This window comes from Podarcis raffonei, chromosome Z (assembly GCF_027172205.1).
Source record: "Podarcis raffonei isolate rPodRaf1 chromosome Z, rPodRaf1.pri, whole genome shotgun sequence".
Classification (NCBI taxonomy): Eukaryota; Metazoa; Chordata; class Lepidosauria; order Squamata; family Lacertidae; genus Podarcis; species Podarcis raffonei.
The window spans coordinates 8,597,260-8,609,553 of NC_070621.1; the positions used below are offsets into that span (position 1 = coordinate 8,597,260).

The 12,294-nt window shown below is 45.7% G+C and overlaps 1 protein-coding gene across 3 annotated transcripts in view; it reads left to right on the plus strand.

Moving 5' to 3' along the window:
• TNC (tenascin C) overlaps positions 1-9,904 on the plus strand; it is an 83,826-nt gene extending 73,922 nt beyond the window's left edge. For all 3 annotated transcript variants that reach the window (XM_053373405.1, XM_053373403.1, XM_053373404.1), the window contains 5 exons: positions 1,059-1,210; positions 2,334-2,430; positions 3,174-3,335; positions 7,520-7,683; positions 8,795-9,904. In XM_053373405.1, coding sequence (XP_053229380.1) covers positions 1,059-1,210; positions 2,334-2,430; positions 3,174-3,335; positions 7,520-7,683; positions 8,795-8,905 — 686 coding nt within the window. In that variant the 3' untranslated portion in view covers positions 8,906-9,904. The remainder of the gene's footprint in view (positions 1-1,058; positions 1,211-2,333; positions 2,431-3,173; positions 3,336-7,519; positions 7,684-8,794) is intronic.
• The last annotated feature ends 2,390 nt before the right edge of the window (positions 9,905-12,294 follow it).

Below are 12,294 nucleotides of genomic sequence, written 5' to 3' on the forward strand. Positions count from 1 at the left end.
CAGGTAACACAGCAGGAGAAGGACCAGGGAAGATGTGGAGCAGCTGTGTGGACCCTTGTACTTCTACATTCAAATGTAGGCATCATTTACCTCAGCGTCAGGGGTGCCAACTTGAATAAAATATGGAGGGGCAGGTAAGCCCCATCCTGCATAATCGATCACATGATGCAGTGCACACACAACATCTGAATGGCAATGGCCATCAACTTGGGGGGGGGCAGCCCCCTCAAATATTTTATTGCAGGGGCTGAAGCCCCCATGGCCCCTAGAAATTGGCTCCTATGCTCATCGTAAATGTTGGTCAGAATTTGACATCTTTGTTGGGCCTAACAAAATGACACCTTTCTTTCAAGGGAGGTCAAGAAAGAAATGGGACACTGCACCCCTAACCTCCATGTGCCACCAGACAGCCCCTAGCAGCCTGATTTTCTACTTACATCTTCTCCAGAGGATCAAACTGCCTATGCCAGTTTCCTCTTACTTAGTCTCATGCCACATTTACACCATACAGTTAAAGCACTATGTTTCCTTAGCTGTGGTTCCTGCATTGCTGGGGATCAGACTAGATAGCTATTTAAACAGCCATGTCCCCTTCCCATGAATTCTGGGAGCTGTACTTTGGTAAAGGTTCTGAGAGTCGCTGGGACACCCTCTATTCTCATACACAGCCATAACCCCCAGTTCCCAGTGAATATGAATTGATTGTTTAAGTGCTCTGGGAATTGTAACCCTGGGAAGGGATTGAGGATTTCCTAACAACTCCCAGCACCCTTAAAAACTACAGTTGCCAAAATTCTTTGGAGGAAACCATGACTGTTTAAAGTGATATCATAGCACTTTAAATGTATAGTGTGAATGGGGCCTGGGTGTTGCTCTTGTAGAACTCTGCAGGGAGGAATATGGCGACAAATCTAGAATTAGTTGGCTCTGCCTCGACCTCTTTTGGTCTACCTGCCTTCTTCCGTGTCAGGCTCAATAGGCACCACTCACGACTGCTTTCTCGGTAACAAGTGCTGGTACTCAAGTAGTGATTCTTCGCTTGTTCCCCTTTGCTGCAGCTGGACTCTTGTATCCTTACCCCAGAGACTGCTCCCAGGCTCTATTGAATGGAGAAACAGCCTCTGGCCTCTACACTATTTACCTAAATGGCAACAAGTCTCAGCCTACAGAGGTGTTCTGCGACATGAGTTCTGATGGAGGCGGATGGATTGTGAGTATTTGTACTACTCTACTTAGTTAATTACTTATCTACCTTTCCACACAATCGGTAGCTATGAGCCATGAATGTAGCTACAACCAATCTACTCCCATCTTCTTGCATTCACAAAGGGCATGAGAGAGAAACAGAGTCTTCTTCCCTTTCTGCATTGAATGGGGAAAGTTAAGAAACAGTCCAAGTCTCTACCCACTGCCTGAAAGCTGCTTCTTACTTGATCAAAAGCTTCAGTGGAGACAATACATCCAGATTAGGGTCCTGTGTACCACTGGGTCTCCTGCACACATACACAGCCGAACAAGACAACAACAAGAATCCACTGAAAGCATACAAATCAATCTCCCTTACCTGACCCAACAAGCCCTCCCCTCCCTCACAAATGCAAACAAACCCCACTGCAGACAACCACAGACAACCAACCACACCCTGCTCCCCAATACCTCTCACTACCAAAGAACTATAACAAGCAAATAGAAAGAGAACCTACCCAGTTGACACTGACATAAAACCCCACAAGTACACTATCCAAAAGAATTTAAGCCTTACCACCCTACCCCTCCTCTCCCCCCTCTTCTTCCCCAACCTTATACCGTACTCAACACTAATGTCTCACAACAAACATAACTGATCTGTAAGAAAGACTGTACAACCTGAAAAAAGAGACAAGGCATGTACTTTTGTAAAGCAAGAAAATCTTTAATAAAAAAGAAACATTATGGAATTAAAAAAAAAAGTAAGTGTCACTGTCATTGTGGCAGGATCCTAGGGGTGATCCAGGACTGCCTCAACTCAAGAAGACTGCATCAGCCCAATCTACTTCAGGGTCTGGGATTTGGAAAGGTCTAGTATAAAGTGGCTTCCTGTGTTTGCTGGTCTGGTGCATAAACTGTCTATGTCGCCAATCAAAGGCTTTGCTTTCAGGAGGCTCCAGGTTCAGTTCATGGTGTCTCTGAGTAACGGCTAGTGAGCAGCATTGGGAAAGATTCTTGCATGAGGGTCTGGAGATCACCAGCCACACACCACAGGCAGCACTGGGTATATAAACACACATGCTGTCTGCCACTGTCCTATTATAGCAGTGTTTATAACAATATCAATGTTTATTTTGGGGTTCTAGGTGTTTCTAAGAAGGCAGAATGGAGAGCAGGAATTCTACCAGAACTGGAGGACTTATGAGGCTGGATTTGGAAATCCCAATGGTGAATTCTGGCTAGGTACGTGACTAACAAGTGTCCCCTCACATTGCACAAAGGACTGCACCCTTGGCTTGGTGCCCTGTGCAGGAGGACCACCTACACCAGCCTATATTTGGCACTGCCACCACCTTCAAAGGGAGTCTGTTCCACCATCAAACAACTCTTACCACCAGAAAGTTCTTCCTGATGTTTGGCCAGATTCTCCTATCTTGTAACTTGAAGCCACTGGTTTGGGTCCTACCCTCCGGAGCAGGAGAAAACAAGCTTGCTCCATCTTCCATGTGACAGCCCTTTGGATATTTGAAGATGGCTTTCATATCTCCTCTCAGACTCCCCTTTTCCAGGCTAAACATACCCAATTCGCTCAGCCATTCCTCATAAGGCTTGGTTTCCAGTCCCTTTATTATCATGTTTGCCCTCCTCCGCACACCTTCCAGCTTGTCAATATCCTTCTTAAATTGTGGTGCCCAGAACTAGAGACAGTATTCCAGGTGTGGTCTGACGAAGACAGACTAGAGCAATACTATGACTTCCCTTGATCTGGATAGTTATGTTGATGCAGCCTGGAATAGCAATAGCTTTTTCTGTTGCTGCATCACACTGTTGGCTCATGTTAAGCTTGTGTGTTGACACCTCTAGATCCTTTTCACATGTACTACTGACAACTGGGGTGTCCCCCATCTTATATTTCTGCAGCAGATTATTCCTGCCTAAGTATAGAACCATACATTTGTTCCACTGTTATTGATTGTTCCCTGTAGGTCTGGACAAGCTCCACAAAATCACTTCCCAGGGCCAGTATGAGCTGCGGGTGGATTTGCGTGACCATGGAGAAACTGCCTATGCCCTCTATGACAAGTTTTTTGTCGGTGATGCCAGGTCTCGCTACCGGCTGAAAGTGGAAGGATATAGTGGCACAGCAGGTGGGTTTGTGTGCTAGCCTCAGAATAACTTGTAAGCCTCTGCAATTGTTTGTTTGTAAGGTGATTTACAACATTCCTGCATTGCAAAAGTTTGGACTAGGTGACCAATTGGGTCCCTTCCAGCTCTATGATTCTATGATTCTGCAGAACATAATGAACAGTATATGCCAATTCCTAACACAATATGCATGTCGTACAGAATCCAAAACACTTACTTATATATATATATGTATTATTATGTGCTGATTATTACGGTGTACTGATTATTATTATGAGTTGCATTTATGTAACTCATAATAATAAACAATGCCTAATGGTACATAATAGGTAATGAGCATAGTTAATATATGCTAAACAGGAATGATACACAGTATCATCCAAGCAATAAACACGTACACTCTGTAAAATACAAAGTCTAATAACCTTATCACAGATGCAGCTGTAAAGTATAATGCATATCTAGTAGCACCTTTCTGAAAAAAAAAACAGAGGGAAATCAGAAGCTCAAACTACTTCTGTTGTGTTCTATGTCCTTCCCCAATGCTCTGGTAAAGTCATTCTTGGATTGCAAACTGGAGCTGTTAGTCACAGAAGGACCCACACCTCTGCTCCTGCCTCCTCATTTTCATTTTATGAAGAAGTTGGAGGAAGTTACAATAATGTATCGTAGTTGTTTTAAAAAGAAAAGATTCTGGGGCAATCTGAATATCTCTAAGAAAGGAATCCTTACCTGGGGCATGTCTCATTTGATTTCTTCTCTTGTTGAGTCTTGATTAGCATAATTAACAACAACAACAGGTGATAGCCAACTAAGTTTTATTCGGAGTAGGGGAAATGAAAAATGGAAACAATGCAGCAGTCATTCATTATTTAGTCACCTTTTATAGGTATCCTCGAATTCTAGGTGACTCCAAGGGTCATCTAGTCCACCTATGCAATATAGAAATAACAACTAAAGAATCCTTGACACGTGGTCATACAATCAGTCTTTAAAAACACCCAAGGAATGAGAGTCCATCACTTTTCAAGGTGGTCCATTCCACTGTCAAACAGCTATTACCGTCAGGCTGGATCAAAGAAGCATTTCAGTTAAATGCTTTGTAAACTCATACAGGGAAATCCGGTTGGGAAAGATGGGACTCCACAGCGCCATCTGGTGTCACAGTGTTATATCCACAGCTGTCAATGTTTCCCTTTTTTTAAGGGAAGTCCCCTTATTCCAAATAGGATTCCTCGCAAGAAAAGGGAAAAGTTGACAGCTATGGTTATATCGCTTATACAGCACATATAAAATGCTTTTTCTTTATCAATCGAGTTGAGTCCTCAGAAAGTTCTTAACATTTAGTAAGAATCTCCTTTCTTATTTCTTGAATCCATTGGTTTGGGTCCTCCCGTCCAGAGCAGCAGAAACGAAGCTTGTTCCATCCTCCACATGAAAGCCTTTCAGATGTTTGAAGATGGCTATCATCTCCTCTCAGTCTTCTGTTCTCCAAGCTAAACATAGCTAGCCTCCTCCACCATTCCTCATAAGGCTTGGTTTCTAAACACTTGATCATCCTGGTTGCCCTCTGCACATGTTTCAGCTTGTCAAAATCCTTTTCAAACTGTGGTATCCTCTCTGTCGACAATGTATGCTAATAACTTGTTGTGACCCTCAGCCTTAATTTTGTGTAAGCTATGCATGGGGGGGAAAGGGGGGGGACAAACCCAAGCCCAAGTTCTGGCATTTATGGTTCTTACAATGCATTTAAGAGCTGAGGTAAGTGGTGGTTGAGCACTTCTTGATAAAGAGTTCCCCACCCCCAGAAGGAGCATTATTTTATTTTTGTCCATCAATTTAACACAGGGTTAAAATGGGTTGCATTGGGATACCTTTGTTTCCTGCAAGGGATTATGGGCCTTTTTGTGTAACTTTGCTTCTGTGTGTCATTTCCATTTTAAATCTACCTGGTGCTGAGCAACTTGCTGTTTTTTCAGTCTTGGAATGTAAACAAACAGCCTGAGCCCAGCAATGTCTCTCTTGAAGTTCTAAGTACCTGTCCTGAATATGGCTTACACAAGAAGGAACATGATGGGTCAAGATGCCAAGAATGTGCTTAGCGGTTCCCCATCATAACAAGCTGTACATTGTGTGACAACGCATGGAAAATGTTTCGGAAGACCACATCTGCTTTGTTGCAAAGATGGCAGGCCAAATCCCACAGGCTCCTTCCACTCCTTTCTTTTGCCCCCTTCCCACCCCCTTATATTGGAACCTGTACTGGAATGAGCTGGATGATCTCCCAACAAAAAAAACACACATGCAATAGAAAGGGAGTAAAGAATCTAGAGTTGTGGTGACCAGCTAATTCAACTCAGAGCAGGCCCCGTTGGAATTAATAGATGCAAGTTAGTCATGTGTGCTAATCTCCATGGGTCTGTTTGTTCTGAGAATCCCCAGAGATAGGTAAGTTTATAATGCAAACCATATGCACCCTTCCAAGGTTTGTTTTGAAGCCTGCTAGGGGCGGGGTGAAAAATGCCAGTGGCCACCAGACTAGAAATTTTGTAAACCGCCCTCCAAAAGCAGATGGATGTATCTGTCCATTTCTGATTCTCTCAGTTTCTCCCCCCCCCCAAAAAAAAAATTATAAAGTTTAGTTCTTCACAATTCCACCATTAGTTTGCTATTTCTTCACTTATTTAAACCTCGTCATAGAAATTCATGAGTATTTCTCTGCAGATTTCTTCCAATATGGGGAACGGCTCACTCAGATCACTACTTCAGACCATTCTCTTTGTTTCTGGCTACATGACATCAGTCTTTCTTTTGTGTTCCACAAACCAGGCTGGCAATATCATTAGGCAGTGGGGCAGCTACTTCAGGTGGTAGATGCTAGGGAACAGCAGCATTCTGCCCTTTTCCTCCTAAACCTATCTGCTCTGTGCCACCTAAGCTAGCCCACTGACCTTAGGTATAGTGGAGGAGGTTGTCCCATTGTCAAAGGTCCCACCCACCTAAAGAACTTAAGTGGGAATAAGAACAACTCTTCTGGAACACAGCAAAGGCCCATCTAGTACAACCCAAACCCAAACCAATCAGACAGGTTTGAAGGGTGCACTCACATAGCCCTGGCAGCCCTGCACAGCATTGCAAGGCTGGGGTAGGACTGTCTGATCCCAGCCTTGCAAAGTGGTGCAGGGAGCACATTCATGTGCCAGAGCCCAGTGGGGCAACAATGCTGCCATGTCCTCTCCACCACTTCTGCCCCTGGGTCACACCCTCATCCTCCCTCTGTGGTGGGTGGTGGTGGTGGCAACTGCGTCCTCCCCCTCCCTGTCGGCCAGCCTAGGGGTGAGGCATGCATGGGCATCCCTTTCTTGTGCACAAAGAGAAGGAAGTGCTGCCACCACCCATACCCTGAAGGCCTGGCCTGGGTGCACCTTCAGTGAGGGAGTCTGGTTGTGCACCTACAAAAAACACACACACCAAGAGCCATGCCCCCCCCGTCCTCCCACACTACACCACTGCACTGAACCCCCCCCCCCTCAGTCAGCTCCAACCTACCTGCCTTCTTTCTTAAAACCAGTCAGGACTGCTCAAGAGAGCCAGCGTGGTGTAGTGGTTAAGAGCAGTAGACTCGTAATTTGGTGAACCGGGTTCGCGTCCTCTCTCCTCCACATGCAGTGACCTTGGCTAGTCACACTTCTCTGAAGTCTCTCAGCCCCACTCACCTCACAGAGTGTTTGTTGTGGGAGAAGAAGGGAAAGGAGAATGTTAGCCGCTTTGAGACCCCTTCAGGTAGTGATAAAGCGGGGTATCAAATCCAAACTCTTCTTCTTCTTCAACCAGTTTCCTCTCCCAAGCCACCTACCTGCCTTCCTACCTGTTCAAAGGCTGGCCCTGCCTATGGTCTTCCTCCTCCTTTGTCTCAGTGTTGCCCTTGTTAGAACTCACCAGTGAAGAGGGTGGGTTAAAAACTAGGATTAGTTGGCTCCACCTGTTATTGACTCTAGTGCCAGCTACTGTTGGGCTCCCAGACTTCCACCCTACAGGTTCCAATAGGAGCCAGCAGCCACTTGTATTTGGAATGAGGAAGAGGAGACATACTATTTTGCCCTTCACCTCGGGTCACAAAAATGTATAGTGCAGTTCCTGCTAGCAACAACCTAAAAATCAGCTATGTTTTTTCTCCATCACACAGGCGATTCCATGACCTATCACAATGCACGCGCCTTTTCCACCTACGACAAGGACCACGATATGGCAATCACTAATTGCGCTTTATCATACAAAGGAGCTTTCTGGTACAAGAACTGCCACCGTGTTAACCTGATGGGTAGATATGGGGACAACAACCACAGCCAGGTAAGTTGTTGTACATTGCACTTATCATGCAGAGTACAAGTGGGCAAGTCGCCACCTTGCAGAACTTAGAAGTGGAGATGGGAGGTTGTCCTACCAGTGCTAGCCCTATTCAGAGTAGACATTGAAATTAATGGATAGCACTAACTTTTTGTTGGCATCTGTCTCCATCAAGAGACAATGCAGTGCACCTCTGGGGGTGAAGTCAAAACTGCTGGATAATTGTAGTGCCTGCTGTGGCTGAAGAGACTCATAACTGATGCATTCCTTGCTGTTTTTGCTGTGTTAGCAGTGCCCTCGCTGGGGCACTAGCCTGGGCAATGTGTATGGAGGTCCTGGACTGTCCTGATTACAATGTGCCCCCTCTCGGCCTCTCTGATGTGGTCCAAAAGGAAAGCATAGCACTACATTTGGCACCAGCTTGGCTGCAGGAGTTACCAGAAGGAGGCATACGAGATGCCACCTGGCTGCCTTACGGACTCCACGCTGCATTTGTGTAGTGTTTCCTCCTTAGCCCTTTCTTCTCCTGAAGATGTCCCACAGGGTATCAGGTGCAGATTTTCCCTTGATGCTTACTGACTAAACTTAGATCCATTAATTTCAATGGGTGTATACTGAGTAAAACAAGGTGAATCATTACATCAAAGGCAAGGCAAAAGAAACCCTGAACATCAGGGTGTAGCTACATCAGCCCCACCAGATGGCTATATTTTCAGCTTTGCTTAAATGCTTCCAGCAGTGCAAAGCCCATTTCCTCCTGTTTCCCTGCCTACATACCTACTCTCTGATTAGACAAGCAGGCAGGCGGCACTGCCACAGTTCCAGGCACTTAAAGGAGGCCCAGAGAAAGATGTGGTGTGGGGAAAGTCCCGAAGCCACATAGGAAGCCCTGGAAGCCCACATTTTGTCCCTTGAGTCTGACGTTTCCCACCATTGCTATTAAGGACTGCTTGGGAATAAATATCAGCCGATAGAATTGATGACTATGATGGCATTTCAACCAGGGATGCCAAGGCTTGTAGCTGATATTCTTAACTGCACACAACAGCTAGTAAACAGTTGCATTCGCCCATTCATTTATATCAACCTTCCGTTCTTGCCTCTGTTTTTGCAGGGTATCAACTGGTTCCACTGGAAAGGTCATGAGCACTCCATCCAGTTTGCAGAGATGAAACTGAGACCATACAGCTTTAGGAATCTTGAAGGGAGACGAAAGAGAGCATGAATCCTCCACGGGGTTGGCTGACAGAAAGAAAAAGAATGGTTGCTTGTTTGTTTGTTTTTCCAGAAATTTGGGGGAAGGGAGATTAGAAATGGAGATGGGAACTTTACCAAAGCATCAGTGTTGCTTGACGTAACCTTGGCTCCCTTGACCATTTTTTATTGGGGGTGGGAAAGGCTTCTTCAAAACGTAGCGTGCTCAACTGAGCATCCTTTTTTCCCCTATCTGTAGCTGGCTTTCTTTGCACCAAAGATGACAATCGCCAGGGAGGGAAGCGGGGAGGGGAGGGGATGTCAGGGAAGAGGACACAATCTGGCATATTCACACACAGAATCACACACACAAAATATATACATTATTATTGTGATCATTATTAGCCATCCTTGAGCTTTATTAGCTGATGATCTGGAAGCTTTTCCTATATATACAGACTGGATCCAGACTTCTCCATGACTAACTGAAGTTCCATTGGTTTCAGTGGGTTTACTCCAAGCATGACTAAAGGTGCAATCCTATCTCCACTCACCTGGGAGTAGTGGTGGCTGGTGCACATTTGGACTGGTAGGGTGGATGGCAGAGTGTGCAACAGTAGGTGGCACCAGAGCCAATGACATTCTAGTTTTGTCCCCATCCTCCTCCCTGCCGAGTTCAAAAAGGGCAACATTGAGACCAAGAAGGAGGACCAAACTTCTTAGTAGGCATGGTGGAGATTGCACTGCAAGTCTGGATCCACCTCTCTCTATATATATTTAAAAAAAAACAGATATAGAAAAGGGCAAGGAAGAAAGCAGCCCTATTTAAACATTTCATCCTAAGATTAATATTATTAATATAATGAAAAGAAAAGAAAAGAAAAGGATGATAATAATAATAAGCTAAGTTTTTTTGTCATCAAGGTTTTTTTTTTTAAACAATCCATGCTTTCCAAAACACAGCAGGACAGTGTCTGATTGTACATTTTTAAAAAAATTAAATAAAAGCACAATTTTACTTTTACAGAAATCTCTGAGTCTTTTTTTAAATGTGTCATATTGTTTGGTGTACATTCAAGGGGTATGGGTGTATATAGGCCTCTCTGCAGTGTGTGTGTACCATAGCAATGACAGAAAAATTGCAGGCAGTCTCCATTTAAATTCCTGGCATCGCCAGTGAAAGCAAAGATGTGTGGGACCACAGATTTCCAACCCCTGAGTTAAAGGATCCCTGGAAAAGGGTTTAGGAAGAACTTGTTTGTGAGACCATGGAGCGATGCTGACAGTCAATAGTATAGATGGTGATGGAGGAAGTACTAGCCTCCTGCACCAAATTATTCTAAAGGTGAGGCAAAGTCTCAAAATGGTACAGAGCCATCATTTATCAGCAGTTAATTGAAGGGGAAGAACCATAGCTTAGTGGCTGAGATCCCAGGTTCAACCCTTGCATCTCCAGATAAGGCCTGGGAAAGATTCTGCCTGAAACTCTGGAGAGTCTCTGCCAGCAAGTGTAGACAGTCCTAAGCTAGGTGGGTCATTATGGGATGAAGCCACTTGTTCCTATGTATTCAGGGAAGGGCCAAAACGCCTTGTCAGAGCACACACACAGTATGCAGTTGTTCCGACATTCAATCCCCAGTATCCCGTTTGAAATACTGGAGAGTCTCTGCAAGTTAGTGTTGATAATACTGAGCTAAATGGATCAAGGGCCTAAGATAGCTTAAGGCAGTTATTTTGTTGCGTGGCGAGTTCCCGCCCCCCACCAGGATAAATAAAGACACGAGACACCATAGTTTAAGGTTAAATGGACGAATTAGGCCACAACTTTATTTAATTCAGGAATGAGAGGCATTGGCTTAGGCATTGGTCCTAGCGACTATCCGGCTCCAGCCCATTTGCTGAAGACACGGGGAAGGGTTAACACTATATTGGGGGAGTCTCCTGCCGAGGCACGTCGACTAGGAGCTCCCCCGGGTCACCGCTCTGGGGCGTGCCTTTGGCCCACACCTCCATAGGCTTCGGACAGGGCCACGCCCCCCGGAGTCCTTTAACGGACCACCCTTCGCTCACTGGGGGGAGGTGATGGCGTTCCTCCCCCCCCCACATCCTCTTAACCCCTTCTTCCCAATGCCTACCGCCACACGAGCAATCGCTCGCCAATACTCTCATGCCTGAAACCAATCCCTTACCCCCTTTGCTATATCAGTAAGCCACATGTCATTTCCCGCATCCGAAAAATGCATGCCATCAAGCCGGTAGAGGGCCTCGCAGTTGCCCGGGTGGTCAATGACCCACCCACCCAGGGCTGCCACTCTACGCACCACCGCCCGATCCAAGGCTTTCCTAGCCCTATTTGTGGCTATTGGGCACCTGCTCTCTCTCCAAACCCAGCTTTCCATCAACAAGGCCCCAAGAATGGTGATGTTTGGATAAGAGGCCTTAAGTTCCTCAAAGTCACTAAAGATATGCCACATCGACTGCCTTTCTGTAAGCTAAATCCTTTTCGCCTAATTGGGTAACTAAAGCATCTGGGGGCCCTCCGCTGCCACTCTGGCCCTAATTGCGGGCAACATTCCGGCCCAGCGCATTCCCCTCCGAGAGATCCAAGATATATTGATGTAGTTAAGGTGCGGCCCGAGACCAGAATTGATGGTGCGGACCCTGGCCCAGTGCACAATGCTGTGCCCGATTATCCAGATGCGTGCCCTCATAGCTCCTGCACCCTAGGGTCCCCGTTAATGGCATGGTTTCTATCCCAGTGGACAGTGCAGGGCCTATAATCCAAATGGGCACCACAACGTCACCTGAAAGCAAAAGAAGGTAACGAAGCCAGGTCAAGTATACTGTGAACAATCACAAGGTCTTATGAATATATCCCTTAAATGCATCAGACTTCCACTGCCCCCAAGTCCTTCATCCTTTCAGCTGAGAGTCCCAAATGCAGTGCTGCGGTGGTGGCCCCAATCCTAAAGGAGTTAGTCGCGAATTCAGCTGAGGATAAACCGCAGGCAGCAATCTCTCTTTGCATAATGCGCGTGGACTGATGCCGTGCAAGGCGGGAGCCATCCAAATGTATAAGGAATGGACCTGAGACGGTTGGTCTCACGTACATGAAATGTTTAGTGTCCTTTACCGCTGATCGGTTTTGGAACATTGGACATGCAGGACTAAATTGGATCTGAACAAGGTCAGGTCTCTCAAACTAACCCCGGACAGCGGATTCTGGTTGGCCCTTACAAACCACTTCGCCAATGCGCATAGCGCCAAAGGCAATGGAGTATGCAGCTGAAAATAACCGGGCCTTGTCCTCGGACCAACAGATACTTCTTATTTTATTTTATTTTTATTATTTTTATTTTATTTTATTATTTTGGAATTGGCATAGAATGTCATAAGGGCCTTCTACCATCACTTTTAGGA